The sequence below is a fragment of the Gekko japonicus genome, unplaced genomic scaffold (genome assembly GCF_001447785.1).
Source record: "Gekko japonicus isolate JY-2015 unplaced genomic scaffold, Gekko_japonicus_V1.1 scaffold674, whole genome shotgun sequence".
Lineage (NCBI taxonomy): Eukaryota > Metazoa > Chordata > Lepidosauria > Squamata > Gekkonidae > Gekko > Gekko japonicus.
In genome coordinates this window covers 542,461-570,302 of record NW_015172574.1, presented here as the reverse complement: position 1 = coordinate 570,302, position 27,842 = coordinate 542,461, and the positions used below count along the sequence as shown (strand labels likewise).

Genomic DNA, 27,842 nt, shown 5'->3' with positions numbered 1-27,842 from the left:
AAGGGGAGATCACTCAGGAAAGGACTTCCTTTTCCACTTTCTCCCAGCCACGGAGAAGTGGAGAGGAGCAAAACTGAAGGCTTAAAGGGCTGGCAGGGGAGGGAGCAAAACCAAAGGATTAAATGGCTGCCAGCCATTTAAACCTAAAAGCTGAGTAATGGATTCCGCACTGCTCAGTTGTTAGGTTTAAATGGCTGACCCAAAGAGCCAAACCAAACCAGCCAAAAGTCCGGTAAATGTTCGGGGAAGGCGCCTTTCCCAATCATCAGTTCCCAAGCTCCGAACCAGCCCAAGTTTGGCCCAAATTTTGGCTCGTGAGCTGATTCATGCCCATCCCTAATGCGACCCACCTGAAGCTGTCTATATGGAAGCTAAACTAATACCTGATAAAATAAAAATCCTGAACAACAGAGATGTTAACAAGAATTTAAACAAGTGGGGGAAGCACTAGACCTGCTGTGTGTCACAGATCAGAACTGGTAGGTGATTCCTGTCCCTCAATCAAACCCAAACCCTTGCATGGCAAGAATGCCAAACAGTAGAACAGAATATTAGAACAGGGCTGCAAAGACCCAGGCCCAAACTGTTGCTTAGTCATCAGCTCTCTCAGTAGCTCTAAACAAGATACTCTGGGTTTCACCGGTTCACCTGTAAAATGGGAATATTAATGGCTTGCCTTGTTGGGATGCATAAATGAAACGATGTACTGCCCAAACCTCTTCATCAGGCAGACTAAAATGTTCTTAAAATGCTTAACTGTCTTAAAAGGCTTCATGGACCACCACAGTCCACGGTCCATCATTAGTGGACCTCAAGACTGGTATAAGCAGTTAGCATCCTCTTCCCATCAAAAGATGAATCTATTTAATGCAGGGTTTCAAAAACTTTCAGTGTGTTTAGTAGTTGAGGGAATTTTAAGGACATAGGTCTTGCTACAGGGCTTTTAAAAAATACTGAGACATTCTGGATTTTATAGTCCCACTTGAACAGATGCAAACTCCAAGATATTATTAGAAATGGTACGATGCAACATCCTTGCTGTTGTTGACGCTAACTAGGCATGGGACTGGTCACTGCTTGGTAGAAACACCTTCCAAAGAATTTAGGTATGTTGCTTTGGCTTCTGCAGTGGAAGGATGCAGGACAGAAAAGTAATGGTAAGCTAAATTGGAAGGTTAGGCAACAGCGCATTTTGAATGGAGTGCAGAGGGAGAATATAGCTCTTTTTCCTGTTCAGCTATCATTCAGACCCAAGCTGAGAAAGAAATGGGGATTTTCTTCCCAAACGACCAGTATTAAAGCCACTGGCACACAGAGACCGTGTCGTCTACGTGGAGGAAATGTACTGCTTTCCAGGGACTGCAGTCTGACTCTTAATGTGGCTTCTCAGTATGGGAAGCGCTAGCACAGTTATGAGCTGAATGATGCCAGGAGCTTCATGTCTGGTTGGAGAAACAGCAACAGAGAGAGTAGATGCAGACAGAAGGAATTAAACTAATTTCTCTAAATCCTGATCGAATGCTGGGCCAAAAGCCAGGTGAAAGCAAGACTCTTCTCTAACAACAGGATTGGTGATCTGTCAGTAGCTGCTGCTGTATTAAGCCACTATCTGTGCTAAAATAAATTCTCCATTTGAATATATAGGAGGGTTTTTTGGGGGGTGTCCCCTATTTAGCACCCGCCATACTACTTGATGGCATTTAAGCTAAAAGATTGTGAAAAACTGTTGAGAATCTGGCAGAATGGTATCTTACAGGATCAGCAATGAACTGAGAAATGCCAGCATAGAGCCATAGCCTAATCTTTCTCTCTTGGACCCAGGAAAATTGACAGCCCTTAGTCAGTTTCACTGCTTCCTGCTAGAAACAAGGAAAAGAAAAGCAGGCAAGGAAAGAAAAGCGGGGGCATACACACACACACAAAACCACCCCCCCAAAATAGGTCAATTGTCCTCTGCCACTGCTGGGAAAATTAGTAGTGGTAGAAACCAGAACTAGATAGGTAGGGAAAATACAGACACACACACAAAAAAAGCTAAGTTCAGGAAAGGCACTCCTCAAGGAATCTCTGTTGCTGAAGCCGCAATGTGACTAATGGGAACTGAAACAAGACTCACCCTGAAGCCATTCAAAAGAGACTGCAGCTAGCATCTTCAGTCTCTTTTAGTTACCTGTCCTTGGTCTCTGTTCCACTAGTGCTATCTGTAGTGCAGCAGGGTCCCATAAAAAACCTTCCTAACCTCTCCCAACTGAGGCAAAGTACTTTCTTTGAACACAGGATCCACAGCAAATCTCCTGGCTCTAAGCTGAAAGTAGGAAAATTAGTAGTGGTAGAAACCAGAACTAGATAGGTAGGGAAAATACAGACACACACACAAAAAAAGCTAAGTTCAGGAAAGGCACTCCTTAAGGAATCTCTGTTGCTGAAGCCGCAATGTGACTAATGGGAACTGAAACAAGACTCACCCTGAAGCCTGCAGCTAGCATCTTCAGCCTCTGTTAGTTACCTGTCCTTGGCCTCTGTTCCACTAGTGCCATCTGTAGTGCAGCAGGGTCCCATAAAAAGCCTTCCTAATCTCTCCCAACCGAGGCAAAGTACTTTCTTTGAACACAGGATCCACAGCAAATCTCCTGGCTCTAAGCTGAAAGTAGGGACAGTCAGTTGTCCCAGAGTGCAAAGAAAGACAACCCTTTTCAAGGACTCTCTTTCTTGCCACCACTTCTTCAGAGACTTGAAGACACAGAAAGCTGTATCACACGTCACAACAGTTGGTGGCACAAGCAGGAGGGCTTTACAGCACAGGGTCTGGCCTGTATTCTTGTTTTGGTGTAGTGGTTAAGAGCACAGACTCTAATCTGGGAGAACTGGGTTTGATTCCCCACTATTCCACATGCAGCTGCTGATGTGGCCTTGGGTCAGTCACAGGTTCTCTCAGAGCTGTTCTCTTAGAGCTCTCTTAGCCCCACCTACCTAACAGGGTGTCTGTTGTGGGGAGGGGAAGGGAAAGGAGATTGTAAGCCGCTCTGAGACTCCGAGTGAAGGGCAGGGCATAAATCCAATCTCTTCTTCTTATTCTCCCAAATGGTACTGCTGCCTGCTTTCCAGTCTGGCACAGGAGACAGAAGTCACATCAAGGGAGGGTGCACATGCCTTGCAGTGCACTAAGAGTCATGGCTTCTCATAGATGGGACTTGACAAAATGAATTACCACCACTGGCAAAAGGCCTACTGGAGCTCTGCCCCTTCCCTTCTTCTCCAGCCTTCTTACAATCACTGCATATCAAAATCTGTTGCCACTGGCTGTCTCTCTTTAGCTACCCTTAAACAGAGTCAAGCGGGATTTTTCCTCCTTACTCTTGTTTAAAGGTAGCTTGCAATGACCAAACTGAGGAACCAGTGTTCAAGCGTGTGCCATGGCAATCCATGGTTGCTAGTCGAGGAGAAAAGCATGTTTTTCCTTTACATCCAGTGTCAGCTGAAGGCAACACTTCAGCAACGTTAATCTTAATGCAATGCTCTCGGAACACAGTGAAAGGCAGCACAAGCCATGTTTACTCCAAAGGAAGACAGCTCTAAAAATAATGCTATACACAAAAAGAAAAAAAAATACGACCGGACATAACTGTAACTTGTATGCAAGGTTTTTTTGCTTTTTTGATGGCACACCTGGGAGGAAAAACCTACTCTTACATCTAATTACAGTACACAGAATATCAGGTCTTATTCAGCATCAAAATGATGCAAAGGCTTAACATCAAGCAAGTTTTAAACAAACCTCTTGTCTGTCTCTTGAAAACTTAAATCTGCAGATACATGCCAGAGAATCTCCTAGTGTTTCACCCATAAAGGCAGAGCTTAAAATGGAAGGTGGGAAATCATGTTGGAATGCCTAAAAGTCACTGCATGGCACCACAAAATGTTACAGGAGCAAATAAGAGATAAAGGAGACAGCTATATCTTGCTCCGAGTTGGAGCTGGAGCAAGGAGGAGCTGGAGTTGATCCTGGTGGGTTGTGTAAAGAATGGCATACTAAATTAAATATGTTTCAACATTAAAACAATCAAGATGTATGCCATTTATATGCCTCCATGACTAAATCCATAAATGTACAACAACAAAACTATAAAATACTTACCAGGTGGTATTTAACACCCCTAAAGCTATATAGAATGAATAGTAAATTATCACCTTATTGTTGGAAACAGTGTGGATGCATAGGCTCATATATCCATTGTTGGTGGGGGTGCCCAGTAGTTAAAACATTCTGGCAAAATATTATAGCTCAAATTAAATTTTTAACAAGGAGCTGGAGTTGATCCTGGTGGGTTGTGTAAAGAATGGCATACTAAATTAAATATGTTTCAACATTAAAACAATCAAGATGTATGCCATTTATATGCCTCCATGACTAAATCCATAAATGTACAACAACAAAACTATAAAATACTTACCAGGTGGTATTTAACACCCCTAAAGCTATATAGAATGAATAGTAAATTATCACCTTATTGTTGGAAACAGTGTGGATGCATAGGCTCATATATCCATTGTTGGTGGGGGTGCCCAGTAGTTAAAACATTCTGGCAAAATATTATAGCTCAAATTAAATTTTTAACCGGTTATATGATATCCCAGCAAAACCTGAAATTATACTTTTGAATTATTGGAAAGACATCTCAATTCCACAATGTAGTAAAGAATTATTAACCCTATTATTTTCAGCAGCTAAAACAACAATTGCACAGGGCTGGAAGAGTAATTCCAGTATTACTCTTGGTATTCCAAGATCTGGTATACTTGGTATTCCAAGATCTGGGAGCATCTCTTAATGGACAAAATCTCAGATAAATTGGCAAATTCAGACCCCTCTTGTAATTCACAAGCATTTTATGGAAGGTGGAGGTTGATATTGGAAAAATTGGAATATGTTTTAGAGCAAATTAAGCCTACACAGAAATTGCAGTATTATAGTTTTATTCGTAAAGAATGGATCCTGTAATTATTGGATTGTTGTTAATATCATGCTCAGATAGTTTATTTAGTGTTGATATTTATATATAAGATAAAGGCCATTTAAACCCAGCACCACCATGTCTCCAACAGCAGACGATGCAAAATGACTGAGAGTGATAAGAAACTACAGCAAAAAAAAGGTAGGAGTTATTCTAACACACGCACGCGATGGCCAGGCTGTTTAGGATTCAGATGGACTTAGTTCATCTATCATAGTTCTAGCCCTGCAATGCAGGTCCATCTAAGGAAATACTACACTGCCAGTGGTTTTAGAGCAAATTAAACCTACACAGAAATTGCAGTATTATAGTTTTATTCGTAAAGAATGGATCCTGTAATTATTGGATTGTTGTTAATATCATGCTCAGATAGTTTGTTTAGTGTTGATATTTGAATTCCATAATATTACGTTGTTAACATTACAAGTTGGATGTCAACGCATTGTTAATGTTTATATATATATATATAAAAATAAAAGATATATGCCATTTAAACCCAGCACCATGTCTCCAACAGCAGCCGATGCAAAATGACTGAGAGTGATAAGAAACTACAGCAAAAAAAAGGTAGGAGTTATTCTAACACACGCACGCGATGGCCAGGCTGTTTAGGATTCAGATGGACTTAGTTCATCTATCATAGCTCTAGCCCTGCAATGCAGGTCCATCTAAGGAAATACTACACTGCCAGTGGTCAATACCTGTTTGCAATGCGAACAATTTTGAACAGTAAATAACCTTGTGTAGTTTAAATGCACACACCTACCCACAGACAGTAAAGTAACAGCCCACAGCACTCTCTCTGTAAGGATAGCTCTTTAGAGCTGTACCTAATGTTCTAAAGCAATGCTCCTTAGTGCAAAAATCTTTGCATACCATGATGGCTGCATTCTTCACACCAAACCCACAGTGTGCTCTTAGGACCATATTTAGAAACAACATTACTCCAAGACCAAAAGAATCCAAGCATGCCTGGATCTTAAAAAGTGTGCTAAAAGCATTCCAATTAGTAGTGCAAGACCCAGCACTTAGTGCCAACTCTACACACGCACGTACACCCCTGGAGTGCTGAAGCACCACACAAAGAAAATAATTTCTTTCAGCCAACCAGGGCAGAAGTTCACAGCACCAATACCTGTTTTCTGCAAAATGTCTTTACAAAATTCAATACACAGAAAAAGGAAGGGGGGAAAGAAGGAATAATTGCTTTAGCACACAAGCAGCAAAGACATGAATGAGTTAATTACAAGGGTTAAAACAGCTTTAGATAATCCCATGTGAAAGCAATATGTGCAGTTTCATAGGGCATGGTGAGGACAGAGTGGTCGCAGCAACAAAAGCCAAAATCTGATGCCAAGTGAAGAATAAAACATGGATTTTCCCCTTTGGCTGTTCCATTGGAGTGGATGAGGGAGCCCACCCCTAACTGGTTCTTGAGAAATCTATTCCCCTGCTACAAAGACGACTGCAGCCTTATTCTGTCAGGGAAAGGATATGCAGCCATTTTGCTCAGTTACAAAAAGCTTGGGACACTGTACAGATCTAACTGATACCTTGTGCTAGGACTTCTAAAGATTAACAAAGAATTGGGTACCATTTATAATCAGAAACTGGACCATTCTCAGGAAAAAAAAGAATAGTGCAGGTGAACGAGCAAACTGCTACAAAGAAAAATGCCAAGACTGCATAGTGGGGACCAGTGTTCCCTCTAAGCTGAGTTAGTGTGAGCCAGCTCACAGTTTTTTAGCCTCTGGCTCGCAATTTTTTTTCTCCGCTCAGGAAGGAGGGCTCCAGAGCAAACTAATTTCTGCAGCAGCCAAATCGCTCGCTCACAACTTTAACGCCAGCAGCTCACCAAGTAGAATTTTTGCTCACAAGACTCCACAGCTTAGAGGGAGCATTGGTGGGGACAACCTAAGATACAGACTATCCTGACGGGCATCATGACAGGGAACAGGAAATCATTGCAACCCTTTGCCATATTAGTAGAGCAAACAGCGCTTGATCAAAGCAACAGGCAGCCCCAGAAGATATTGTGTAATTAATGCATTTTCATGGGAATCTCTTGCTAAAAGAACTCAGCCCATACTTGTGTCAGACAATGACCACAATTCCTGCTTTACAAAAATGTTCTACAGAATCTGTCTCAGCAACATATTGTGTATCCCTCCCAGCAAGTGTGTACAGGGGTGGCCTAAGGAATTGTGAAAGTACAAATCTACTCACACCCAAATCCTGAGATGCCCCTCTGGTCCAATAGCAGCACCAAAAGGCTTTAAAAGATGGCTTTTAAAAGGAGCTGAGACAGATTCATGGAGAAGAGATCCATCAATGGCTACTAGCCATGGTGGCTAAAGGAAACATCCATGATCAGTGGCAGCAAAATTCTGAATCCCAGAGCCAGGAGGCAGCATCAGGAGAAGGCCACAGCCTCTATGTCCTGTTTGCATGACCCTCCAAGGTAACTGGTTGGCCACTCTGTGAAACAGGATGCTGACCTAGATGGACCTCTGGTCTGATCCAGCAAGATCTACTTATGATCTTAACTGTCATTCGAACCCACCAGAAAAGATGCTGAAGAGTCTGTTGGACTTGATGGGGCCCAGAATTTGATGCACGACCACTTAAAGGTAAAGGTAAAGGTTCCCTTGCTCGAAAGCCAGTCAAGTCCGACTCTAGTGTTGCGGTGCTCATCTCCGTTTCAAAGCCGAAGAGCCAGCGCTGTCCAAAGATGTTTCCGTGGTCATGCGGCCAGCATGACTAAACACCAAGGCGCACAGAACGCTGTTACCTTCCCACCAAAGTGGTACCTATTTATCTACTTGCAATTTCTTGCTTTCATACTGCTAGGTTGGCAGGAGCTGGAACTAGAGACGGGAGCTCACTCCGTCATGCAGCAACTCGGGTCTTGAACTGCTGAACTACCGACCTTCCACAGCCTGCAGTTCAGCATCTTAACCACTTGAGCCACTGCAGACCACTTAGTAATTTCATAATAGAGGCAGTACCTGAATCTAGGGGGTACGAGTATCACAGTTTCATCACTAAGTCACTCTGCTTTGCTAACTCTGATGGATTACAATTTGGGAAGTTGCAGACTATAACTGTTTGTTGGTTGATGAATGTTACACTCTAAAGTAATCTAAGTTCTATTTAGCTGCTATGGGTATGTAGTGGTCAAAAAAGTTTTGCATTAGTAAAATGCAAACTCCATAGAAGGAAGGTGGGCTAATTAAAATAAAATAAAATAAACATACTTTAATATACAACATCCATTCATCACATTACCATCCCACCCTTCCTCCAAGGAGTTCTGCGAAACAAAGGCCCTGGTCACACGGGCCGGATATTGCGGGGGGGGGAGGCGTGGCTATTTGCCACGGGACAAAATAACGCGTGGTTGCACGATCAGATGTCCCGTGGAGGTCCCGTGGGTAGGGGGGAGGTGCCGATCACAGGACAATCCTATGGCGCGGCAAAGAAGCGGCATGGTGCGGCAAACGGGTTTGTTTTTTTCTGTACACCAAAGTATGTGCATGCTCCGTTGGGTGCTTGTGCGCATCCATGGAGACTTGGGGGGAAAAAACCTTTTTGCAAGGGGACATGGGCGGGTGCCAGATGCCACCAGAAACGCAATCAAGCTCGCCCTTGCCCCGCGGTTACCGGAAACTAGTACCTCGGAGGTACTAGTTTTTTACCCCGCATCTTCGGCGGGAAGCCTCGGGTGAGCCACGGGAGCTCTACGCTTCCCAGACGTGGCGGTGAGATCGCGCCCGGAAAATCCGCCTATCTTCCGTCTGTCTAGCGTGGCTAATGTTCCGTGTGGCCACAGCCATAAATGATTTCCTGCTCATTTTAATCCTCACATCTATCCTGTGAGGTACACTGAGTTGAAAGAGTGTGACTGGTCAAAGGTCACCAAGCAAGCTTCATGGGAAAGATGGGGAATTGCTGCTAGGTCTTCTAGAGTCACAGTCCAGTATGATGCCATAACTAGAGCATCCGACTGGGATCTGGCAGAGGCAGGTTCAAACCCCCACTCTACCAGGAAGCCTTCTAGATTACCCTGGGCCAGTCATCCCTTCTCAGCCCTACCGACCACATAACAGTCATTATAGAAATAAAATGGAATAGGGGAGAATTCCACTGAGCCCTGAAACTCACTGTGTGACACTGGACCAGTCACTTTCTCTCTCACCGTGTGTTACAGGTGCCCCTTTTGGGGAGACATGACAACTCTTGACTTACAGCAACTATGCAATGGTTGCTGCCCAGTTACAAAACTTCATACAAATGTGAGCTCATGGGATAGGCTGTAAATAAACAAAAAACAAAACTCAGCTAGTCTTTTGACCATCCAAAAAGGGTGAGAATCCTTTGATTTGATTAGTCTCCTAACAGAAAAACAAAAAGGATCAGAGCAATTTATCCTTCTTAATATTTTATTTAAAAATTAAACAAAATAAAATGGCAAGATAAGGAACAAATATGAACAAGCCTGGTTAAGTCATAGCAGTCTCGCTGGCATCATTTCAGGCTCTCTGTCCCACTCTGGAGAGGGGACAGTCCCTTTTTCTAAGCAAGAGTTGTTTTGGCTTCCAAACTGGCAAAACAATTTTGAGCAGCAAGGTCAGTTCTCACAAAAGAGCATCCTGATCATTACACATTACACAGATATCTTTTTTTTTTTTAATGTAGGCATAGTCCACAAGGTCAAATCAAACCGAAAGCTAAAGTGGTCTATCAGAGGGCAAGCTGGAAATCTTTTAAGGCCTAAATAGGCTAAGGCAGCTTAACTATCACAAAAAGAACAATGGCCCCGGTTAACTTTGCCGTGTGACCAGGGCCAATGTATGCTTTTCAGGGTTCCTTGGAGAAAGTGCAGTTAAAAAATACATCATTTATCAAGTTAATTTATTTTATCAAACATTTCACCCAACAAGAAACAATTTCACTTTGATTCATATGGAATTCTGAGCGGCATATAAACTGTAAATAAAATTACAGAGCAAGTCCCCAGTGTTAACTTGATTACTAAAACAAAATCCTGTGCCTTAATAATTTCAGAGTCATAGATGTGCTATAGAAATTAGACATGCTAACCCTCCTCAAGGGTGGCCCAAAGGGCCTTTAGCTGCACTTTTGAGAAAACTAAATAACTAGGAAAACATACCTCCTCCATCATCCAGGATTCCTGGATGAATATAATGTCAAATGCAGATAAAAATATCCCAGTGTTTTCACAAGTAGCCTTGGAAGACCAGCCTGCCATGTTCCCACATAATATCTTTAATTGGGGGAGATCATCAAGCCGAACACTAAATGGTTAAGACAGCACTGGGATTAACATTGCCATTTATATAGCAAATTATAATGGTAGGTTCCAAGATCAATGATCAAATTACTGTCTGTCACCCCTACATAGTGCTTGGGCCTCAGCAACAATGCCCTCCTTGTCAGAACACTCCAGAACAGGTATACTCAGAACCCTATTCAATGGGGCTTGGTCCCAGGAAAGCATTCTTAGAACGACACTTGAGGTTTCTGTCTCTGGCTCAGGAAATTGCTGGAGATTTGGGGGTGACGACTGGGGAGAGCAGAGCTTGGGGATCTCACTGAGGATGCAATTTCCAAGGGTCCATCCTCCAAAACTGGCATTTCCTCCAGGGAAGCTGATCACTGCAGTCTGGAGAGCAGCTGTAATTCTGAGAGCACTCCTGTCCCGGCCCAACTGGAGTTTAGCAACCCGGCATTCCAAGATTCTTAAAATCCTGTTTTAGGTCTCTTTAATGGCTTTTAAATTCCTCTCAGCCACTTCCAGCTGGCACCAATTCATTATTCGGAGCTAATTTCTGTCTGGGGGGAAAACCCAGAACCAATAAACTACAGATCCCCATTCGGGCACGTCGACCTAAAAGAGCTGCTCTCCTCCTTAGGGCTGTAAGGATAAGAACATAAGAGACGCCAATGTTGGATCAGGCCAAAGGCCCATCCAGTCCAACACTCTGTATCACACAGCGGCCAGAAATACCAGGTGCCATCAGGAGGTCCACCAGCGGGGCCAGGACATTAGACTCCGAAGGGAGTCGGTGAGGGAAGGCAAGGAAAGCAAAGGGGAGAGTGACGAAGCGCCGCTAAAGCACGAGCGTCTCTTACCCTGATCTGTCCGCCTCGTTCCTCGCCTGTAGAGCTGTCACGTCAACGGCGCGCCGATAACCCGCCGCCCTCTCTGATTGGAGGAGAGGCCGGGTTCTCCCAGGAGCCCCTGCGGCCGCGCGACGAAGGCTCGGGCTCTCGCCACGCCCCCTTTCAACTTGATTGAGAAGCTGAACAAAAGAGAGAGAAAGACTGAGCCAGCTGGAATTTCTCTTCCGGAGGTGGGGAGGTTGGTTGGTTGGTTGGTTATGGAGGGAGGGCGGACTTCCTCGCTGCTTCTTTCAGCCTGTGGGAGAAATGAGAAGCTACAGAAGGAATGTCTCTCACACACAGTGCAGATAGGAGATTTCACAAAAAAAAGGGGGGGGGGTTGTCTGTTTTTTAAAAAAATCTCACTATTTTAGGAAAACACCTGTGTCTGTCTGACCCACCCGTTGTAGACGTTGAGTAGCTTTGCATAATAATAAATGGAATCTGTATTTCTTTCCTGGTTAAATTTTAAATTGTCATAATTACATTTCACTCTGCTTCCTGCATTTCATGGCTTCTTGCCCTGCTGTTTTCTTTTTGTATAGAGAGAATGCTGCCATTGCATCCCCAGTGGCTTTTAGAGCCAGTGTTACCTAGTGGTTAGAGTGTCCAACCAGGATCTGGGGGACCCAGGTTCAAATCACCAGTCTGCCGTGAAAGCTGACTGGGTGACCTTGGGCCAGTCATTCTCTCTCAGCCTAACCTACCTCACAGGTTTGTTGTGAGGATTAAATGGAAGAGAGGGTTGTTTGGGTCCCCACTGGGGAGAAAGGTGGGGTATAAATGAAATAAAGTTTCAGTTGGAATAAAAGTTGGTGGCTTCATAGCACTACATTTTTAAAAATTCATGAAACACCGAACCTTATTATTTATTTATTTCAATTTGTATCCGGCCTTGCTGGGCGAACTGGCTCAAGGTGGTGAACAGACATTAAAATGCAATAAAACAATAAAATACACAAAACAAACCTACATACTTTGTTGGTCTTCAAGGTGCCACTGGACTCAAACTTTGTTCTGCTGCTTCAGACCAACACAGCTACCCCACCTGGATCTATCTACAATGACATGGATGTATCAGTGTTCCCTCACACTGAGCTAGCTCACAGTTTTTAGCCTCCGGTACACACTCTTAGCTCAGGAAGGATGACTCCAGAGCAAACTATGCAGTAGCCAAATCCCGCACTCACAACTTTCATGCCACTTGCCAGTAACTAACAAAGGTCCCGGTCACACGGGCAGGAAACTGCGGGGGGGAAGTGTGGCAGTTTGCCCCGGGGCAAACTAAGGCGCGGTTACCTGATCAGACCTCCCGTGGAGGTACTGTGGAGGTTCCGTGGGAAAGGAGAGGTGCCGATCGCAGAACAATCCCGCGCGCAAAAACGAAGTGCGCGGTGCGGCAAACTGGAAGGGGTTTTTTTGTTTCCACCATGATTGCGCATGCTCCGTTGTGTGCTTTTGCGCATCCACAAAGACTAGAAGAAAAAAAAAACTTATTCGCCAGGGAACATGGGCGGGCGCCGGATGCCACCGGAAACGCGATCAGACGCCCGCCCTTGCCCCGCGGTTTCCGGAAACTAGTACCTCGGAGGTACTAGTTTTTTGCCGCGTGGTTTCGGCAGGAAGCCTCGTTTGAGCCACGGGAGTGCTACACTTCCCAGATGTGCCGGTGAGATCGCGCCCGGAAAACCCGCATGTCTTCCGTCTGACTCGCATGGCTAATGTTCCGTGTGACCGCAGCCAAAGTAGAATTTTTGCTCACAAGACTCCACAGCTTAGAGGGAGCATTGGGATGTATTACTCTTAAACATCTGCTACTGCTACAGACAGATTAACATGGCTACCCATCTTGATACATCTGCATAATGACATTCCATACCAAGGGCTTCCAACAGTGCCACTGTATGCAGTCCCAATGTATTTGAAAAAGTGTGCATGCACACAAAAGCTCATACCTTGAATAAAACTTTGCTGGTCTTAAAAGTGCCACTGAACTCTAAGTTTGTTCTACTGTATGCAGAGTTAAACCCTGGACTTGGGGCGGTGCAACTCTGCTTAGGATGGCACTGCACATATTATCTGGTTGAATAGCACCAGCTTTTTAATACCCTGTCGATGATGTTAGAATAAAACTTCGGGGTGTTTCCACCCGCCATGTCCCTCTAGTCAGGCTCCACTCATAGCATCTGAAGAAGTGTACCCCAGTCCATGACAGTTTATGCTGGAATAAAATCGTGTTTATGCTGGAATAAAATTGTGTTCTTCCTTCAGTCCACTCCTCTCTAAAATCCGGGTGTGCGTGTGTGCTGGTGCTTTAACTGCGGAAACCACACAAGCAGGATGCTTCATGCCTGCAAGTAAGAGGGGAGGCTTGTCAGAACGAGAAGGGGAGCGAACGGGCTGCTCGGTGCATCGGCTGCAGGTCCTCCCAGGTCGCTGGGGGGCGAGAGAGGGGAGACGAGCCGCGCCTGCTTTTGCTCTGCCTTCCCGGGCTCCAGCCGGGCTCGCTCCGCCCCTCGTCTGGCATTGCCGATCCGGGAAGGCGGCCGCGGCCATGCCTTACGCCAACCAGCCCACGGTGCGCATCACCGAGCTCAGCGACGAGAATGTCAAGTTCATCATCGAAAACACCGACCTAGCGTGAGCACCGGGCGAGGGTTGGGGGGGGAGATTCCCAACGGCCTTCAGGGGATAGGTGTAGATCAGATTCCCGTTGTGAGGGCTCTTTAGTGAAATATTTTCAGAGAGCCAGACTGATAGAGCGGTTAGGTTGCCCGACTGAGATGAGGCAGACCTGGGTTCAGATCCCTACTCCGTCATGGAAGCTGGCTGACGGAGCTTGGGCCAATCGGATGCTCTCAGCCTAACCTACCTAACAGGGTTGTTGTGAAGATAAAATGGAAGAGGGGGAGACGGTGTATGCTGCTTGGAGGTCCTTGGGGAGCAGGTTGGGGTGGAAATGTGCTAAATACATCCTGTCGGTAGGGCGAGGAACAAATTGAAACATGCCTGAACTGCATTTCACATTTGTAATATGAGCATTTTTTAAAAACAAAATGCAGTGCCTATTATTGTGAGTCTTTGTTTGCTTGCTGTCTTCCAGGGTTGCAAATTCTATCCGGAGGGTGTTCATAGCTGAAGTTCCTACTATAGGTATTTTCCCATTCATTCAGTAGTCTCTGATTTTCCCATTGGCTTGTGAAGATAGCTGCTATGCATAAATTCCAGTACATGTCACTACCCTACGCACACACAGCCTTCGATTTTTTTCTTGGAATGTCCCTCTTCTCAGTCCCTCTAGATAAGTACAGTGATTGATCGTTATCATACCTTTCCTCTCTGTATCCAAGGAAGCACTAGCACAAATGACTGGTTCTTCTGTGTCCCTGAGCCCATAGTGGTACAAAGAAGGCTGGGTGTAGTGCGCGCACACACACACACACCTCTCCAAGTTCTTTCCCTCCCCCCTCCAGAGCTGGTGTTGCCCTTCTTCCTTTTACTTTGGTTAGGCATGGGTGTTTGGAGTTCCTTCAGAATTCTGCTCTTTGTTGTCTTTTTCTCACACATCTCAGGATCTTTTAACCACCATTTCGTTCTGCATGTACTTTTTCAGGAAAAAACCCATGCTTTTGAAAAAAGATAATTTCAGATACTTTCAGGTGGGTCACCATGTTAGTCTACCATAGTGGAATAAAATTTAAGCCCAGTAGTGCCTGAGAGACATTTTGGTTTGTGAAGACCACTACTATGCATAAATACCAGTCTATGTTAGTATGGCACACAATCAGTGTTCCCTCTAAGCTGAGTTAGTGTGAGCTAGCTCACAGTTTTTTAGACTCCGGCTCACACATTTTTGTCTCAGCTCAGGAAAGATGGCTCCAGAGCAAACTAATTTATGCAGCAGCCAAATCACCTGCTCACAACTTTAATGCCAGTAGCTCACAAAGTTGAATTTTGGCTCACAGGACTCCATAGCTTAGAGGGAGCATTGCACACAATCCTTGGGAAATGTTTGAAAACCAGAATTTTGTTGGCCTCTAAGGTACTATGGTAGGAGCTGCGGTGGCTCAAGTGGTTAAGACGCTGAACTGAAGGTCAGTAGTTCAGCAGTTCAAGACCCGGGTGCCGCAAGACGGAGTGAGCTCCCGTCTCTAGTTCCAGCTCCTGCCAACCTAGCAGTTCGAAAGCAAGAAATTGCAAATAGATAAATAGGGACCACTTTGGTGGGAAGGTAACAGCGTTCCGTGCGCCTTGGTGTTTAGTCATGCCGGCCACATGACCACGGAAACGTCTTTGGACAGCGCTGGCTCTTCGGCTTTGAAATGGAGATGAGCACCGCAACCCTAGAGTCGGATTCGACTGTCTTTCGAGCAAGGGAACCTTTACCTTTTAAGGTACTATGGTACTTGAATTTTCTCTGCTTCTACAGACATTACCCCAGGCTAGCCTGATCTTGGAAGCCAAACTGGGCTGACCCTGGCTAGTACTTGGACGGGAGACCTTCCACGAGTACCAAGGTCATGATGCGAAGGCAGACAATGGCAAACCACCTCTGAACATCTCTTGCCTTGAAAACCCTATTGGGTCACCATGTCAGCTGTGACTTGACGGCAAAACACAGACACACACAAAGACTGTTGTTGTTGTTCAGTCGTACAGTGGAGCCCGACTTTGTGACCCCATGGACCAGATCACGCCAGGCCTCTGGTCTTCCGCCGTCCTCTGACGTTTGCTCAACTTCATGTTCGTTGCATCTATTACACTGTCTAACCATCTCATCCTTTGCCGTCCCCGTCTTCTTTGACCTTCAATCTTTCCCAGCAATCAGGGTCTTCTCCAGTGAGTGCTCCCTTCTCATTTGGACACAAACACTACAGGCTTTTTTTTTTTTTAAGTAAGATGACACAGCCTCAGCTTCTGGTTCAAAACGGAAAGCCTCTCCTATAGCCGTGAGGCACCATGGAGGTAGATGGGAGTTGGCACTCTGGCTCTGCATCTCTATGGTGTAAATTCTGTATGTCTGGTGTTGGTGGCCAGTGAGTTTAGTGTTGTACAAGGAGAGTCGATTGGGATTATCGTCCCATTAGTTTAGACCAAGGATCCCTGAACCTCTTGACCCCGTTGACATTACTGGGATTTTGAGAACAAGGAGGGGGGCATCACTGCAAAATAGCTGCCGTGGGGCCAATCACAAAATGTTGGTCAGTTCCAAGCCAGACATCTTCCCATGATGGAGGCAGCTGCTTCTGAAATGGGTGTTCCCTGCAGACAGAAGAGTGATGCCTCTTAGGCTTTTCCAAAGCACTTCTGACTCCGGTGAGGTGGCAGAAAGGCAACTCTGGGCCTTTGCTTTACGTCGGAAGAGTGTGTCCTGACCTGGGGGGCCCAGACTAGCCTGATCATGTCAGATCCCAGAAGCGAAGTGGAGTCGGCCCTGGTTAGTACCTGGAAGGAAGACCGCGAGGGAAGTCCAGGGTTGCTATGCAGAGGCAGGCAATGGGAAGCCACCTCCATTTGTCTCTTCTGTTGAAAACCCTGTAAGGGGGTGTCATAAGTCAGCTGTGGTTTGATGGCACTTTCCGCCACCACCAGAAGAGTGAGGGTTCCAGAGAGCGCATCAGCAGGTGCTGGGGAACCCCTGATTTGCACAGTGAGGATTCACTGGCTTAAACGAAGGAAGTAGAGTACAGTCATTTAGAACTGTCAAAATCTATCACCTGCAGGGCATCAGGGACTGTGACCTCATCAGGAGGTAAGAGCCGAGGTGAAACAAGAAGCTGTCCACAATGTGTGGTTTGCAGGCCAAGGATAAGCTATCTGTTTTTTTCATTCTTAATGACTTAGATCTCTTTGATTAGAGAACGAAATATGCATACATGCCGCTGTTCCTTAGAAAAGTTGCATTTGTATTTTAGCAAAAGAACATATTCTGTGCCCAGCTTTATTTGCCACAAAATCTCAGAAGACTCCTAGAGATTATAGTTCTCCAAAAGAAAGTCACGGTTCTCAAAGTTTCTTAGGAAAAGCTGTGACAAGGGAACCAGTCTAGGCTTGCAATGCAAATGTGGCCTTGGGATCCACATCCTCTTGACACCTTAGAGCAAAATACACGTTTCGTTTCTCCTTGGCAGTCTTTTTACTCTCGGTTCATTCGCAGCCATCGACTGGGTCCAGATAGATGCCAACTCCTCAGTGCTCCACGACGAGTTCATCGCGCACCGATTGGGTGAGTTCCTCAGCAGCTTGAGGTCTGTGAGGCTTCCCTAGATTTTCATTGAGTTCTTTTAAATCCCAGATCAAGCCATGTTGCAGAACGTTTGAGCAGACTCGTTTGCTCTAGCCTGAAATTTCTAACACCAAACTCTTGAATTGTGGTCGTGTCGCCCTACCTGTCGATCAAGTCATTTTCATTATTTTCTCTTTTGCACCTCAGGTCTGATCCCCCTCACCAGCGATGATGTTGTTGATAAGCTTCAGTACTCCAGGGTGAGTGGAGGGCACTGGGCAGCCACTCAGTTTCTCGGAGGACTGCTTTGAGATCTGAAGGGCCAAGGCCCCCTGCTGCAGTCCTTCTGTGGTGGCTTCCTGGCACATTCTTTTGCCAGAGGTGCCACTCCCTTGTATCTTTTCAGTTGGCTACTGGGGGGGGAGCCAAACAGGGTTCCGTAGAAAGTGGGACTGAGCCCAAGGATCACTACATGCTAACAACTCTTGCAGAGATTTTATAGCAGCCTAAATAGCCCTGATGGAGCTGCGGTAGCTCAAGTGGTTAAGACGCTGAACTGCAGGCTGTGGAAGGTTGGTAGTTCAGCAGTTCGAGACCCGGGTGTGCCACATGACGGAGTGAGCTCCCGTCTCTAGTTCCAGCTCCTGCCAACCTAGCAGTTTGAAAGCAAGAAATTGCAAGTAGATAAATAGGTACCACTTCGGTGGGAAGGTAACAGCGTTCCGTGCGCCTTGGTTTTAGTCATGCCGGCCACATGACCACGGAAACGTCTTCGGACAGCACTGGCTCTTCAGCTTTGAAACGGAGACGAGCACCGCAACCCTAGAGTCGGACTCGACTGGCTTTCGAGCAAGGGAACCTTTACCTTTAAATAGCCCTGACTGGCCCAATCACATCAGAGCTTGGAAGCTAAGCAGAGTTGGCAACGGTTAGCCCTTGGGTGGGAGACCACCGAGGAAGACTGGGGCCGCTATGCAGAGGAAGACAATGACAAACCACCTCTGCTCATCTCTTGCCTTGAAAGCACCATGGCCTTTGGGTCGCCGTGAGTCAGTTACGATTTGATGGCGCACCATTATTATTAGTACTGAGATTCTTCTGGTTCTCATGGAAGGATACCAACAGCGACCTTCATTGAATGAGAAGTTCCAGTTGTCCTACACCATCCTCTTTCTCCTCCTTTCCCCCTAGGACTGCACCTGCGATGAGTTTTGCCCTGAGTGCTCGGTGGAGTTCACCCTTGACGTCCGATGTAACGAAGACCAGACCCGCCATGTTACGTCCCGGGACCTCATCTCCAACAATCCTCGGGTTATACCAGTCAGTACAACATTTTCTGCTCTCTTTGGATACGGCCTCTTGATCCTGTCCTCCAAACAGACATTACTAAGGCTCCAGCCAAGAGCAGTTGTTGGCTTTCCAAAGCATTGTGAGATTTAGAATGTTCTTTGTGATCAGAAGCTCCCTTGCGCAAGTCTCTCTTGTGGCATCTGGGCAACAGAAAGGAAGCAGGTTCATCCATCCTTAAGGTGGAAAGTCCAAGAGGCATGGAGTCCAAAGGCCTCGGTGGTGTGAATATTGTAAATCTGAATAAATAAGAGATGTCCAGCTACAACTAGCCCCATAGCCTCAGCAACTTTCAAAGCAACAGATTTATCTGATGCTTGAATGGAGCAGATTGCAAGTGTCTCCTTTCATAGGCAAGGGGAATTTGGGTGGTGGTGGCTTAGTTTGGTGCATTGAATCAGTTTCTCTATTTTTCAGTTTTAAGATTCTAGAAGACAGGGTCCATCTTACATTTGGAACTGCACAGCAGACAAAAAAGTTATTAGGATCCAGCTGTACTTTCACACCATAGAGCAGCGTCTTAAAAAACACTGGAGAAAATTAACTTTGCTCCTCTTTATTTAGCCAGAATCAGACATTTAAGTGGGATGGTAGTAGGGACAAGCAGGGACCCACAAGAAATTCACAGGGAGAGGAGATCCCACTCACCTGTATCGGACCCTACCCTGCTGCTTATTTCTGCTCCACCTACCCTTCTCCTTCTTCCTTCCCACTGCCCCTTTCAATACTACCACCTCTCTCCTCTTACTGCTTATGTTTTCCTTTCTTTGTTGCCACCTTTGCTCACTAGCTCTCTTGTCTCTTCTTCCTTCATTGCCTCTTTCACTCACTCACTTAACCACTGCCACCACCCTTTTCCTGTTCACTTGCTTGCTCATTGCTTTTGCTGTCACCTTGCTTTCCATTGTTTGTAGGGTTGCCCGGTCTGGGTTGGAAAATACCTGGAGACTTTGGGGGTGGATCCGGGAGAGGGTGCTGTTTGGGGAGGGGAGGGGCCTCAGCATGGTACAATGCCATAGAGCCCACCCTTCAAAGCAGCCATTTTCTCCAGGGGAGCTTATCTCTGTCAGCTGGAGATCAGTTGTAAAAGCGGGAGATCTCCAGGCCCCACCTGGAGACTGGCCCAATGTTCCCTCTAAGCTGTGGAGTCCTGTGAGCAAAAATTCTACTTTGTGAGCTGCTGGCATTAAAGTTGTGTGAGCGATTTGGCTACTGCATACATTAATTTGCTCTGGAGCCATCCTTTCTGAGCGAAGACAAAAATGTGTGAGCCGGAGGCTAAAAAACTGTGAGCTAGCTCACACTAACTCATCTTAGAGGGAACACTGCTGGCAACCCTAATTGTTTGCCCAGTTTCTGCTGATACCTTCTTTGGTTGTCTTTCTCGCTGCCCCACACTTGTTGGGGAAATCCCCCATGTCTGTACATGGCCCCATTTTGTGGATTTTTTTGATCATGCCGTTATGGAACTGTGTTCTAAACTAGATATGATAGTTCTCCGTAATGGATTCCAAAAAGTGATTATTAGAAGGTGTATTGCAGTGCTCGTTGTTCAAGACTTCATTCTGATCCAGCTCTCTTTGCAAGCATTCTGTAAGTGAGGGCCATGGATTCTATGTTCATGAAGCATTTCACACTGACTTCCTTTGCTTGCACAGGTGACATCCCGCAGCAGAGACAATGACCCCAATGACTATGTTGAGCAGGATGGTACGTACCTAGTGGAATCAGATCTGCAAGGATGGCCTTTTTGTTCTTAGGTTTGGTTGGTGGGGTCTTCTGATGGAATAGCAGGGAGTGACGAATGCAGTCTAATTTAAAATATTATTTGACCTAACCAGACATTGTTCAGATACTGCCTAACCCTCTCTGATGTTTGGAAAGCAAAATATAAATATAATAGTTTAATTCCACACTCCCCAACAAAAATGGGTGTAGAAGCTGAGCTGAGGTTTCACACTTGAAATGTAGAATAACATCCCAAACATGCACAACTGCTTTCATCCCAGTCTCTCCATCCTTAATGGAAAGATCCCATTAGTATATATGTTGCATTTTCCTTCGCTCATCTTTGTAAGCGATGACAGCGGTCAAGCCAGTATTTCAATTTGACATGTAAAACTGGGCCCTGAACATGATTGCTTGCTTGTGGCATGCTGAGTCCATTGAGAAATCCCAGTGGAATCTGACAGAATGCCCTGTGGTCTAGCTGAAACATCAGGCTCAGCACCAGTTGGCAGCTTTTGGGTGTCTTTGGTCCAAAATGCATCAGAAGTGGCAGAGTACATGCTTTTGCATGTAGAAGGACCCAGGTTTCATCTCTGATATCACCCGTTAAAAGGATCTTGGATGGCAGAGCTTGGAAAAAACTCGTCTCTGAATTGTTTGAGAGCTGCTGCTAGTTGTGGGCTAGATGACTCAATTCTCAGACACAGGATAAGAATTTCATATACCCACAGTGATACAGGAGTACTCACGTCTCCTGTTCTGGCAGATTATCAGCTGGTTCTTCAAGGAGCCCTCTGATGATGCATTTAAGGTGAGAGTTCCCTCTAAACAGGTGGGATTGAACTCCCAGGTCCGGAATGTCACTAATGTATGTGTTTTCTTTAGATATCCTCATTGTCAAGCTACGCAAAGGCCAGGAGCTGAGGCTGCGGGCCTACGCCAAGAAGGGGTTTGGCAAAGAGCATGCCAAATGGAACCCCACAGCAGGCGTGGCCTTTGAGTATGACCCAGACAATGCCTTGCGGCACACGGTGTACCCAAAGCCAGAGGAATGGTGGGTTTCCAGAAATACATCATTTTAAGTTTTGCCTCCTGAAGGGAGCCATTCGGGATGCCTTGTTTACATGCGTGTAAACGTGGGTTGACAGCAGTGTTCCCTCTAAGCTGAGTTAGCATGAGCTAGCTTACAGTCTTTTAGCCTCCGGCTCACAGATTCTTCTCTTAACTCAGGGAGGACGGCTCCAGAGCGAATTAATTTATGCAGCAGCCAAATTGCTCGCTCACAATTTTAATGCCAGTAGCTCACAAAGTAGAATTTTTGCTCACAAAACTCCACAGATTAGAGGGAACATTGGTTGACAGCTGTTTGTCAGCAGGATACTGCCCCAGATGTTCATACCCAGTGGCCAGTCTGCTTTTCCCCTCTCTTCCATACTTTCTAAAAGGGCTCTGAAGAAGGAGAGGAGAGGCTGGGGCACGTGGACTAGAGACAGCAGTCCCCTTGGGCTGTTGTGCCCTGATCTGTCATCGTCCCCACCCACCCACCTTCCCTCTAGGCCACCTGCTTTCCCCACCCCAATAAAAGCACAACAATCTGCTTTTGAAGTCAAGCCTGGTCTAGACAGCGTACTAGCCACAGGGTGTTTTGTGGTGACCTGTTTGTTCATTTGTAAATGTTGCTGTGGATCCTTATTGTAACTTAAGTAGCTCTTGCTGCAACGGTTGGAGGAAGTCTTCGGACTTTGTTCAGTGGAACGTTCGGATGGTGGTAGGATCCCATGCCCTAATTAAATACATTTGGCCTACCACCTCAAGAATCCGCTTCAAGGATTCTGTGATGATTTGGTATGATATGTTTATTTCCCCCCCCCTCCCCCCGGCGTTCTGAACGCTTGTGTTCTCATGTGGAACAAGGCAGCCATCTCTGTCTCTCTGTCGTTCCCCTTCAAGGTACTAGCTTTGGATGTAGCTTCTACAGATCACCTTGGTTAGCAGGTAACTCAAGGGACAAATTATTATTTGTCAAAACAGGATGGAAGTGTGGTGTCCAGGGGAAGGAGAAAGGGGAGGGGTTCGTGGCTCAGTGGTAGAGCATCTGCTTGGTATGCAGAAGGTCCCAGGCTCAATCTCCGGCATCATAATTTAAGAAATAAAATTGCAGGTGAGGTGAAAGACCTCTGCCTGCAACCATGGGAAGCTGCTGCCGGTCTGAGTAGACAATGCTGACTTTGACAAACAGTCTAGTTCAGTATAAGGCAGCTTCACATGCATGTGGAGTGCATAAGCCTGAGGCATATTCACATGGCACCAGAACATGGTTAGACATCAGGGCTGAAATCGCCTTACTGAATGCTGAACTGTAGTTTTGGCATATTTAGAAATCTAAATGTTCCATCCTTTGTGTGAGTGGGAAGTTATTGCGTGAAGCCTCACTTGCCTGTTTGATCCTAGGCCAAAGAGTGAGTATTCTGAAATTGATGAAGATGAGGCTCAAGCTCCTTATGATCCCAGTGGGAAACCAGAAAGGTGAGGAGTTGGGTAACTGCAGTGGTACGAGGGGAGTGACATGAATGTTCATCCTATTTCTGGGCTCAGGATGTTGTTGGAGTCATTTTCAGAGTGGGGTCCCCCAAAGTCCTGCACGCACGCACGCACATACGCACACAAGAATGAATGGGATGGTGCCTTGATCTGAATAGCCCAGGCAAGCCCGATCTCATCAGATCCTGGAAGTTGAGCAGAGTCGACTCTGGCAAGAATTTGGATGGGGAGACCTCCTTGGAATACCAGCAGTCGGGAGGCGGGGGCAGGCTTTATCCAGCCACCTCTCTGAATATCCTCCAGGCCCCCAGTAGGGGTCAGTCACCAGAGGTCGCCAGGACTTTCAGGTGCACACACACATGAAAAGTACAAAAAAAAAACCAACCAAAAAAACCCAAGAATGAATGGGATGTTTATTTAGGAGAGATTTAATGCTTGAGACAGAGTACAATTCAAATTTGAGAATTTATTATTTTATCAATATAGGCAATCATTTGATGCTGTCTCTGTAGCCAAGGCTACAGCTTTAGTAACCAGCTTTTGTGCAAATGATAATCCCACTTTGTGTCCATATGGTGTATCTGAGCATGCAAAGTGTTCCACGTGCACTTTCTGAGCAGTCCTTGCCACTGCCCTTTGAGGTGGGTCACCCCTAAGGTTGGACCCTGTGGATCTGTTCTGCTAGCAGAGGCACTTTCCTCCAGGAAAAGTGTTCCCCTGATTCTGCATCAAGGAATGGCACCTTCTCCCAGAGGGGAGAGAGAGAGAGAGCTGGTGTGGGGTAGTGGTTAGAGTGTTGGGCTAGGATCTGGGACTCCAGACCAGGTTCGAATCCCCACTCTGCCATGGATGTTCGCTGGGTGACCTTTGGCCAGTCACACTCTCTCACACACATGTTGACCTACCTCTCAGGGTTGTTGTGAGGACAGACTGGAAGAGGTGAGCCAACAGGGTGCAAATGTCAAAATAGCAGGGTAGACATTATCAGCAGGATCTAGCACCCGACCTGCCACATGGGGATGGCTGAGCTCGCATTTGTCTTCCTTTTCGAAATCAATTGGTGCTGGGAATGGAAGGAAAGGTCTTGGGTTTGTTTTTGCCTTGCTTCACACGGAACTTCAGCAAGAGCCGTTATCAGTTTCTCTCCAAATCTGTCTGGTCTTATTTTTTTATCCTCATGCAGGTTTTATTACAACGTGGAGTCCTGCGGCTCCCTGCGCCCCGAGACCATCGTCCTCTCAGCCTTGTCTGGCTTGAAGAAGAAACTGAGCGACCTCCAGACCCAGCTGAGTCACGAGATCCAGAGTGACGTCCTGACTATCAACTGATTCTGGTCTCTCTTTTGGGGCAGCTGTCACGTAAACAGAGGCACTGTGAATAAGGAGACGGCTGACATCGCAGGGGTGGGGGTGGGGGAAGTGCTGATCCCCGAGTGCTGGAGCCACTTGCTTCCAGTCCCCTGAAGGAATACTCTGTGCATTGCCCCCTCCAGCCAAGCCTTTTCCAGCACTCTCTTAGGGAAGCTGCCATTCCCAAGCACAACGATCTCTTGTTCAGGCCGTTAAAAAGGAAGCCTGCCGCGTTCCCTCTGGGGGACATGCTGTCCTGGTCGAAGGGAGCCCGGGGGCTGAATGCAAAGCAGACCCCTCCCATGCCCACATACTTGTTTGTCCTCTGCCTTTCTCTGTTCTGGACTTCTGGGATAAACAGCCCCTACCTGGCAGCTGTCCGAATTATGTAACTGAAGTTTGTTAGTTACTTGTGTTTGTTGCTGTTTTGAATAAAAAACCTTTTCCCTGGCTGGCCATGTGTGAACAGTCATCTGGTGCCTCGGGGAGGAGATCTCGGAGCACCGATCGCTTTCCAGCTAACATTTAAGTTAATGAAGGCTGCTAATTGTCGTTTCGAGAATTTCCTTTTCGGCAGCTTTTTCTGACGGAGGAGGAGGTCTCCAAATCTCGGCACTGGCCATCAGAACCCAGACCATAGATGTGTATCTCCTAATACGAAAATCCAGTCGTTTGAGCCGGTCATAATACTTAAAAGTTTCTAGTTGTCACTGCTGCAGAGAGGGGAAAATACTGCAAAAGGGTTGTCATCCTGCAAGCCCAAGAGTTAGCCACTGAGTTCTGATGGGGATTCCAGTGGTCCTCTACTGCCTTTGTGGGGGTGGAAAGTGCCATCAAGTCACAGCTGACTTACGGTGACCCCTGTCGGGGTTTCAAGGGAAGAGGCGTTCAGAGGTCGTTTGCCACGGCCTGCCTCTGCATAAAGACTGTAGACTACCTTGATAGTTTCCCATCCAAATATTAACCGGGGTCAACTCTGCTTAGCTTTCAAAATCTGAAGAAATCAGGCTAGCCTGGACCATCACTGTCTTTCATACAAGTTTATTCGTACAAGGGAGCCAGCTTGGTGTAGTGGTTAAGAGCAGCGGACTCTAATCCAGAGAACAGGATTTGATTCCCCACTCCTCCGCATGCAGCTGCTGGTGTGACCTTGGGTCAGTCACAAGTTCTCTCAGAGCTCTCTCGGCCCCACCTACCTCACAAGGTGCCTGTTGTGGGGAGGGGAAGGGAAAGGCGATTGTAAGCCACTCCGAGACTCCTTCGGGTAGTGAAGGGCGGGGGATAAAACCAACACCTCCTCCTTCTCTTCCTCTTCCTCTTCTTGGAGGCAATGCAGGAGTTTCCAAGACTACGTTCTTCCCCTCTCATTTTGCTTCAAGAGTCCGGCTTAGATGTTGAGCAAGATTCAAGTCCAGCTGCACCTTAAAGACCAACAAGATTTTCAGGGTATGAACTTTTGAGACTCAGGGCTCCCTTTGTCGGGGACCTTGGAAACCTTGTTGGTCTCTCGGGTGCCGCTGGACTTGCCTCTTGCTCTTCTGCTGCAGACCAAAACGGCTGCCTGCCTGAAACAGGCTGAGTTGTCGTGCTGCACGGGAGTTTTGTGGAATGGCATGTTTCGACCTTGTGAGTCTTGCTTGAAGAGGTTTGGCATGGCGTAAAGTCCTTTTCCATAAGAAAAAGAAGACGGGTGTGCATACTATGGGTGGCTGCAGTGCAACTGCAGATCTTGGTAGCCGATTCAGAATTTCTGCCTCCTGCATTTCTGCTTTTCTCCCTATTTGTTACCATCCTGCTGTCAAGACAATGGAGTGATCCCTCCATTCATGAAGAAGAAGAGATTGGATTTATACCCCGCCCTTCACTCGAAGTCTCAGAGCAGCTTACAAACTCCTTTCCCTTCCCTTCCCCACATTAGACACCCTGTGGTAGGTGGGGCTGAGAGAGCTCCCTCAAGAACTGCTCTTTCAAGAACAGCTCTGACAGAACTATGGCTTGCCCAAATGTTCTGATTTGCTTTCTTGTCTAATAAAGGCAGCTTTTTATTTAACCACAAGGTCTAACATTGCTTCAGTCCATATCTCAGTGGGTGGACAAACTACTGCCTTCCCATTTCGAAGAACTATTCATTTAGGTATTGCCAAGGCTTACAGAATTCAGAACCTTTATCCTTTCGAGAGTTTCCAGGAAGAAGGAATGTACCCCAATACTGCAATAAGTGGATTAAGATCCAGGGGACACTGTACTGTAAAACAGACTTGTCTGTTAATATCTAACCCAAAATGTCATGATAATCTTTCCCCCCTCCAAAAAAGTAAGGTTTTGTTGGGGCAAAGTAGCATGCATTTGGTCAAAGAGTGTTTTGGATTTCCTTGGCTTGAAGATCAGGAATGGCCGATCCGCTTTCTTGAAACGGAGCTTACTAGATAGCTGCTATTTGTCTCGTGCACAATTGCAAGAGGATGCGTGCACTGACCCCATCAGGACAATACCTGGCCAGCATCCAGGTGAGATCTGAAACAATCCCAGAATCATCTGCAATGTCTGGGGGTTTTGTAGCAGACAAATCAGTGTGAAAAGGGTTTTCTGTAGCTGCAAAGCCTGGGGGGGAACCCTGTGATTTCAAGCAAACCACATTTTACTTGATGGTTTCTCGACCCTCAGTGAAGTGGAGTTAATGTGTTTGGGGGTGTGTGTTTTACCCTTGAAGATTGGAGGGGGGACTGACTCACTCTTGAGGCAGAGTCTTATACCTTGAAGCACAGGTCTTTTTAAGAATGAAAAAGGTTCCACAGCCTCTCAGGCTACACTTCCGCATACTTGTGAGACCAGATCGCTACAGCTTTTTCATCTCCAGATTTTTGTCTGATGGAAAAGATCAATTTCCCTTTTCCTCTCCCCCGAGAGCCATTTTTCACCAAAGAGCTTGGCGTAACTTAACCCTTTTGCAGGCCAGACAGTGTGGTGGATTGCCTAGACGGTCTGACGGGATGTTTTGTGCAACTGCACAGCCAGCCAGCCAGGCACGGATTGGAGACAGCCTGATGCTCGGGAAGGGCTATTTGATTTCCTCTGTTCCTTCCTAGGGTGGGCTGGAGAGGAGACAGCAGGGCTGGAACACCTTCTCCATTACCCGTCTGGAAACAAAACAGCTACAAGCAAACCACGTGTGTGAAATCCCTTCCTGTTAGTAAGAAGCTGAGAATATTTGTGACGTTTGACCTGCTCCCAGTTAACGTCCCGTCTTTTTAAAAGCCGTCCTCAAATCCAGAAAGGGATAAACATTCCCTATTTTGTGACTTTGCAGAGCTGTTTAAATTCCTGTCAACACTTTCGGTTCTCTGGTTCTTGGTGCCGGTTTTATAGATTGTTTTTTGTTTGGTATGCACGGCAGATATGGCTTTTAAATGTAATTTAGATAGCACTTTTACAGACGGTCTATAAAATACACAT

The 27,842-nt window shown here is 46.3% G+C and overlaps 2 protein-coding genes across 2 annotated transcripts in view; one reads left to right on the top strand and one right to left on the bottom strand.

Moving 5' to 3' along the window:
- The window catches only part of NUP93 (nucleoporin 93kDa), a 119,529-nt gene extending 108,319 nt beyond the window's left edge, over positions 1 to 11,210 (bottom strand). The window contains exon 1 of the mRNA XM_015421389.1: positions 11,169 to 11,210. The gene's annotated coding sequence lies outside the window, so the exon portion shown is untranslated. The remainder of the gene's footprint in view (positions 1 to 11,168) is intronic.
- Positions 11,211 to 13,732: 2,522 nt separating this feature from the next.
- On the top strand, positions 13,733 to 24,860 carry POLR2C (polymerase (RNA) II (DNA directed) polypeptide C, 33kDa). Its single transcript, XM_015421396.1, has 9 exons — positions 13,733 to 13,838; positions 14,302 to 14,351; positions 17,356 to 17,424; positions 17,632 to 17,684; positions 18,616 to 18,744; positions 20,430 to 20,481; positions 21,385 to 21,553; positions 22,951 to 23,025; positions 24,224 to 24,860. Exons 1-9 carry the CDS (start codon positions 13,753 to 13,755, stop codon positions 24,366 to 24,368), a joined length of 828 nt encoding a protein of 275 aa, XP_015276882.1. The 5' UTR covers positions 13,733 to 13,752; the 3' UTR covers positions 24,369 to 24,860.
- The last annotated feature ends 2,982 nt before the right edge of the window (positions 24,861 to 27,842 follow it).